This window comes from Carassius gibelio, chromosome B3, assembly GCF_023724105.1.
Source record: "Carassius gibelio isolate Cgi1373 ecotype wild population from Czech Republic chromosome B3, carGib1.2-hapl.c, whole genome shotgun sequence".
In the NCBI taxonomy this organism is placed as follows: domain Eukaryota; kingdom Metazoa; phylum Chordata; class Actinopteri; order Cypriniformes; family Cyprinidae; genus Carassius; species Carassius gibelio.
This window is the reverse complement of record NC_068398.1, coordinates 37,042,412-37,049,219: the sequence shown is the minus strand read 5'-3', so window position 1 is coordinate 37,049,219 and position 6,808 is coordinate 37,042,412. Positions and strand designations below refer to the sequence as shown.

Sequence of the window (6,808 nt, the reverse complement as noted above, 5' to 3'; positions counted from 1 at the left end):
AAAAAACTCTTTATTTCATGTAAATAGTTCCCGTTTTCACCTCATTTATTATGCTGATGTCTTCACTGAAAGGAGCTTTAAGGCAATTTGCAGGAGATCTGGCATCAGTACTTGAGGATATTTGTTGGTTACAAAACTATAGATACATTTCTTTGTTTATGTTGTAAACTATTTTTCCTACCATTATTTAAAAAAAAAAAAAATACATCATAGGGCTGGACGATATGGCTTAAAAAAAAATCTCCGATTTTATCACACCAAACCCGATTTTCGATTTTAATCGATTTTTTTTTTCTATTTTAAAACAAACTACAACCGACAAAGAAATTGCTCTAAACAAATGTACTCTTTATTTTGTTCTGATTTTCACTTATGCCGTTTAATCTAAATTTCCCCTTTGTGCATAAGTGTAACAGGAAACAAGCCTCAAAACATGCTTGTAAACGAGAAGGCAGGCACTGCCATTGTAAACAGTGAAAATGTAGCTTATCAGTTTTCTAATAACTTCAAACTTACAGTGACAAAATGCACCTTCAAAATAAATTAAAATATAAATAAAAAATAAAATAGTGTGTCCCTCTTTGATAAAAAAAACTTTTGGTTAAATAAATGTAACCAAAATGACAAAATTAGATCTATTACAAAAATACATACTTGTCACAGTGGTATTCATAAAGTGCTAACAAAACTTTAAACTCATTAGCGTTAGCATTACAGAAAGGTCTGATTTACGCACTGTTACAACAACAGTCATTGTTTTTTTTTCTTTTTTTTCTTTTTACATTTGACATTTGAGTTCATGATTTTAATGTTGGTGTTTTTTGTGGCACACTAGACAGACTGTTGATCTTTGAATAATCTCATCCTGGTCACCCTAACGCTAGTAAAGTATAACCACACTTTGGAACGTTTTGCTCTCTCCGCCATCGTCACTCTTTATTATTAAGCGTGAGTTTTCGTTCTGTTATTCGTGTGTGCACTAAAAAAGCAAACCAATTCCAAACAATGGATGAAACAGTGCCTTTCTTTGGAACGAGCTCTGCGCTGTTACCTGTCATGTTGTCTGTGTGCGGCTGTGAGGAAAGGGGGTTTAGGGCGAGCCCACTCTGAACTACGGAAGCCTAAGGGGAGAGCCAGTGGTGAAAGTTAAAGAGTAAACTGATTTTCATTAAAAACAAATCACCCTTAACGTCAAATTCGAGTTAAAAGATAAAATCGATTTATCGCCCAGCCCTAATACATCATTTATATTGTCCTGTGAAAACGATCTGCAGTATGTTGTATTAAAGCAGCTCCGCACATGCTGCAAATCACCTTCAATTAAGACCCTCCTACAAGAATAGCATCATCATGAAGCTCCACCCACAGCAATTCACCATAAATACTGGAATATTCCCATCAGTTCACAAGTGAAGACGAGCATCGCATCATCCGGAAGGGCTGAAATCAGAAAATACTGAGTTTATTAAAGAGGAAAGAGAGAAGATGAGAGATCTAGAATCCTGCAGAATCAAACACACTGAAGATACTGAACAACAAACAGGTGGCTCTTTATTTTTCTTCCTTTTAATAATAGTGCTGATGATTATAGATTATAATTGTGTGTGTGTGTGTGTGTGTATGTGTTCATTCAGAAGTTACGATATGCGAAAAACGAATCAGTTCTGTGTAAGCCCATTGTCTGAAACTGTTCTTGGCGCGTGTTTTGAACGAGTGCAAGCAAGCTCCAAACGCATGCGAATTGTTTAAAACACCTGAATCTGCAAGATTTAGAAACAAGTGCAAATGATCAACTACGATCCGTTTCACCCCTTCAAGCGAGTGAACAATGCGAATCAAGTTAGGAATTTTACATCAAGATATTCAAGATCTGAACCTCAGATCTATCCAGTTTGGTTTCGTTCAACAAAATAAATGATTATTTTAAAAGTTTGACTCAAAAGAATCATCTGTTCACAGGATCATGAACTTGTATTACCAAGTCAAAGATGATCCATCACTGAACATCATCTGTAAAGCACAGAAAGCGGTCGTTTGAGTTTATAAACTTCTATTTCATGCATGATTTGTATGTTGCTCTATTGAGAGTGAGGAGTCACGTGCCGATTTGGGTTGATTTGGGAGGGGTCTAAGCCGATCGGCCATGGTGGCAGGATACGCTATCTGTTGCCAGGGGCATTGCCTTCAGAACTTCACAGAGGCGCGACTAAACATTTCAGAGCACTTTCATTTTTGCGCATTTATTTTGTCGGTGGAACAGATCGAGACAGATCTACGAATACGCGAAAGAAAAGGAAGAAAGTAAAGTTCTTTTCACTCTGTTAATGGCTTTAATCTAACCCGGACATTTACATCTCGCAATCACACATTTAACTACCCTAGCTGAGCCAGAACTGGTTTGTCCACTTTGCAGCCCCCAACAAAAAAAACCTGGTACAGTATGTGTCACTGGGCTAAAATCAAATAATAACTAAACATACACAGCTTTAACCTACATCAAAACATGTTACAATCTAATGTTTACGAAACAGTCGCAGTTAATTACTTTGTCATTTTGGTCAAGAAGTGCATTCTAAATGCAATGTAATTACAATCTACTAAAACGCATGTGAATAAACTTACTTTGGCCAGTACAACACTGTTTTCTTCACCTGCTTTAGATGGACCCAGGTACAGCAGAAAGACTTGTGGCTTTTAAACTCCTGCATTGTGCAGTAACTTGCACCAAAAACAATATAATTCCCAATGCCCATATGTGTGCATGGAGGTAAATGGTCCAGGTCTCTGTGCCGCTTGAGAGCTTCTCCAAATACCGCTGTTTTGCGCTTGGTGTAACCTAAAAAAAACTGTATTCCATTGTTCCTATGTTGTCCATATGTGTCTTGTGAGGTACTGGAGCAGTTTTTAACGCAGCAGTAACTTCCAGTCATGGTAAAACAGTGCAGAATTGCAAGAACCTCCTCTACTACCGAGTTAACAACACATATCCTGCTAACATGGCGGAGACTGTGATTTCGAGGGAGGGGCTTTGTGCTATGACGACAACTCCTCATTCTCATTTGGTTAAAATTCCCAAACTGTATACATAAAAATGTAATTAATAAATGACATCAAAACAGGGGCGGATGCATCATGATGTGGTGGGCTGCTGTGGGCCAAGAAGTCCAGGGCCACTTTTTGGTCCCAGTCCGCCCCTGCTGCCATGTATCTGTTGCATATGAGAAACTTCAAACGGCAAATTAAACTAAAGTGTAACAAAACAGTGCTTCTAGTTTGAGCGGCTTATCAGCTCGGATCAATAACTGAGCGCAGCTTGAATAAGTGCAAACATCAGCAATATCTGTTATAAAACAGATCACACAGCGTTGATGTAGAAAACCAGAAGTAGCTAATGCTAATAACATGTTGTTGTGACAGAAATAGTCATGTTATATCCTCACTAATTTCTGGGTTTGTAAAACCTTTTAAAAGAGAAATAATAATAATGGGATAACCCTTCTGACTCCTCTAAATGAAAATCATTTTACATCAACTTTAACAAATTCAGCCAAATAATTTTTTTAAATACAATAATTAATGTAGTAGAACACCAAACTATGTTTAAGAGTTTGGAGAGAAAATGTATGTTGTCCCATATGTAACAACAAATAAGCAAAATAGCATAGCATTATAATATTAGCCTATTTTTGGTGATCTTTTGCACCCCCCCCCCCCCCATTTTTATCTTTTTTTGACAAATAATTAAGTGTCAATTGCACCATTAGATCTCTGCATGCTGCTTCATATTTGTTTTATTTTTACAGCATTGCGCATTATAACCAATCACACATGATTCTGTTGAGTTTATGTAGCCAATCAGAGGTGTTCAAATTACTCATCACTGAAACACCAGATTTTTGTTCATTGAATGGTTCGTCGGAGGAAGTCTGCACTCTCTTGTTGAATTTACTCATCATAAAAATATAAGTGCAGATGTACGTGCAATAGAAAATATACAGTGTAGACCGCTGATTATAATAAGCATTCCCTTTCAAGAGAACTTTGAACTGCGTCCTCTAGCTCCATTGTTTGGACACAAGCTTCAGATGAAGAAGAGAATGATGTGTTCTTCTGGTGCCTGATTATAGTTCCGGCTTTAGTGACGTCGTCGGCCAACAAGATGGTGTTTTTTCATTATATGCTTCAGACACGGGTCACCACGAGGTGTTCCCCATAGGGCTCCCTAGAGGATGCAGTGTCTCGTTCCCTACTCAGGCATCCATGGTTACATTCGTATCCTGAGACGTTTTTTGAGAGTGCTTTATGTGCAGTAGACCAAAGCCTCTCATGTTCTTTGATCATATGAAGATTTGCTCACTTTTATTCACTGTTTCAATAACTGTTGGAATGAAAGGGTAAAGTTTTATATGAATTGGGATCACATTAAATACAAATTCAGTCGTATTAAAGTATTTTAATCACATGACACCTAGGTACTTGCCTAAAAAGACAGTCTTGTTAAGAGTGTAGTTATTTGAAGGGGTAACATTAGGCTACTTTAGTCTTAACCTGGAGCTGCTATGCGTCTGAGCAAGATAGAAGTTTTTACATCTGGATGTAAAACAAACCTGCTTCTGCCGTCACCATCTGTTGAATTTATTGGGTCTGGTGCTACTGCTAACGTGTTCGTCTGGAGCCCTGAAAGAGACACTTTCACTGAACTGAGCTTTTATTTATTTTACTTATTTTATAAATGATTTCATGATCATTTTTGCAGTGGATCAAACATATTTTATAGTTCTTCTTATAGAAACGTGGATTTTTTTGTCTATAATGTTTTAAAAAATAAGGGTACCTCATTCATAGAAAAAATCCAGGGAAGTATGATTTATAAAAATAATAACCTTAAATGTTTTTTTTTTTTTTTTTTTTTTAGAGTTGATCGAAGAAAATGAAGAGAATGAAGAATTGAGTGAATCTGAGGGGGAAAATCAGGCTATAACTATAGGAAAACCTTTGAGTTGGTCTCAGACCAAACAGAAAGACTTAATTAAAAGAACAGCAAAGAAATCTTTCCCATGCACTGAGTGTGGAAGGACTTTGAAAAGAAAGCATAGTCTTGAGCGTCACATGAGAGTTCATACCGGAGAGAAACCATTCATTTGTGATCAGTGCGGGAAGAGTTACAAACAGTCATCAAATCTTAAGGAACACATGAACATCCACACTGGAGAGAAACCATACAAGTGTTCACACTGTGGCAAGAGATTCATTCGGTCAGGAGACCTAAGAACACATGAGAGGATTCACACTAGAGACAAACTGTACACATGTGATCAATGCAGCAAAACATTTTTGATTGCTTCATACCTGAGAAAACACCTGAGAGTTCATACAAAGGAGAAGCCACATTCATGTTGTTTGTGTGGAAAGAGTTTTTCAAGTTTACAAAGTTTGAGAGCACATCGGAAAACACACACTGGTGAGAGAGAGTACAAGTGTTTTGAGTGTGAAAAGACTTTTATTTTAGCAAGCAGTTTAAAACAGCACAAGAGGATTCACACTGGAGAGAAACCTTACAAGTGTTCACACTGTGGCAAGAGATTCAGTGATTCATCAAGTCTGAAAACACATGAGAGGATCCACACTGGAGAGAAACCGTATCACTGCACTGCATGTGGGAAGCGTTTCGGACATTCATCTGCTCTACACAGACATACAAAAAACATTCACAGTGAGAAACAGTAAGAAAATGCCTTGAGCAGACGGAATCTGTTTATCGCATGTATGCAGTGATCTTGTCATTGCAATACGTTTTCTCTCACAAAATGCTTTCACCATAACTAACAGCAAACATAACATCGACATGAATACAGTAAGAGCTTCGTTGTGCAGCATAATTTAACGGGGAGTCAGAGACGTTCGGATCCATGTGCAGTACTTTATTTACAGAGTAGTCAAACAGGCAATGATCAGATAACAGCGTCAGGTATGCAGGGGACATCCAAAATCAGAAACAGTACCAGACAAAGGTCGGGGCAGGTGGCAGAGAATCAAAGGCCATATACACAATCCAAAGTCAAACACGGAAGGAACAAACAAAGGGAAACCACTCGGAAATGCCAAAAAGAACTAAACAAGACTTTGCAATAATTGAAAGTCCAAACAGAGTTTATATAGGGGAGTGGTAATGGGGAACACCTGGTTGTGATTAGCCATATGCATGGGATTATGGGAAATGGAGTTGGGAAATACAAGATGCCAGAGTCTTGAGTGGAGTGCCCTCTGTAGGAGTTCATGGGCACTCCAGCTGATGATCGTGACGCATAACAGCATTATTCATTATAACGTCAGTTTGGGCAAGTGTGCAGATATACTCGCGATGTGTGATTGACAGCTATAAAGGGAGCTTCTTTGCTCTTTGTAGTTTAATGACAATTTAAATAACAGATTTGTTTCATGCTATGCTATTAAGAAAAACAATGTGAAGTTGATTGTTTAGCCACTGGCTTGAGTCACTGATGCATAAACTGTATTAAATGATTTGGAAATAAAGTCTGTGTGAACTTGAATAATAAGCTTCACATCAGAAATCACTAATCAGTCAATCCCGTCTGAGCTCTCATTTTCTGAAAGGCACAGCAGGACACCCAGGGCTTGGTTTACACCTATCGAAATTTCTAGCCACTGTGGGACCATATGCAGGCTATGGGAACTCATATTAATATTAAAAATGTCATGTCATGGGACCTTTTAATGTTCAAATGTTTATATGTTCCAATGGGTAATTTTGTATATTTTACATCATATACAGTGACTAAAATAAGTC

At 37.7% G+C, this 6,808-nt stretch overlaps 1 protein-coding gene across 1 annotated transcript; it reads left to right on the top strand.

The window, feature by feature from the left end:
- Positions 1-1,152: 1,152 nt before the first annotated feature.
- On the top strand, positions 1,153-6,808 carry LOC127953422 (zinc finger protein 239-like). The gene is made up of 2 exons (XM_052552668.1): positions 1,153-1,543; positions 4,916-6,808. The coding sequence occupies exons 1-2, from the start codon at positions 1,486-1,488 to the stop codon at positions 5,725-5,727; spliced, it is 870 nt and encodes a 289-aa protein (XP_052408628.1). The 5' UTR covers positions 1,153-1,485; the 3' UTR covers positions 5,728-6,808.

Bases quoted from the DNA above. Each gene is read 5' to 3' on its own strand.
- LOC127953422 (XM_052552668.1), top strand. From the start codon at position 1,486: ATGAGAGATCTAGAATCCTGCAGAATCAAACACACTGAAGATACTGAA. The intron at 1,544-4,915 runs GTGGCTCTTTAT...TTTTTTTTTTAG, and splicing joins AGATACTGAACAACAAACAG to AGTTGATCGAAGAAAATGAA.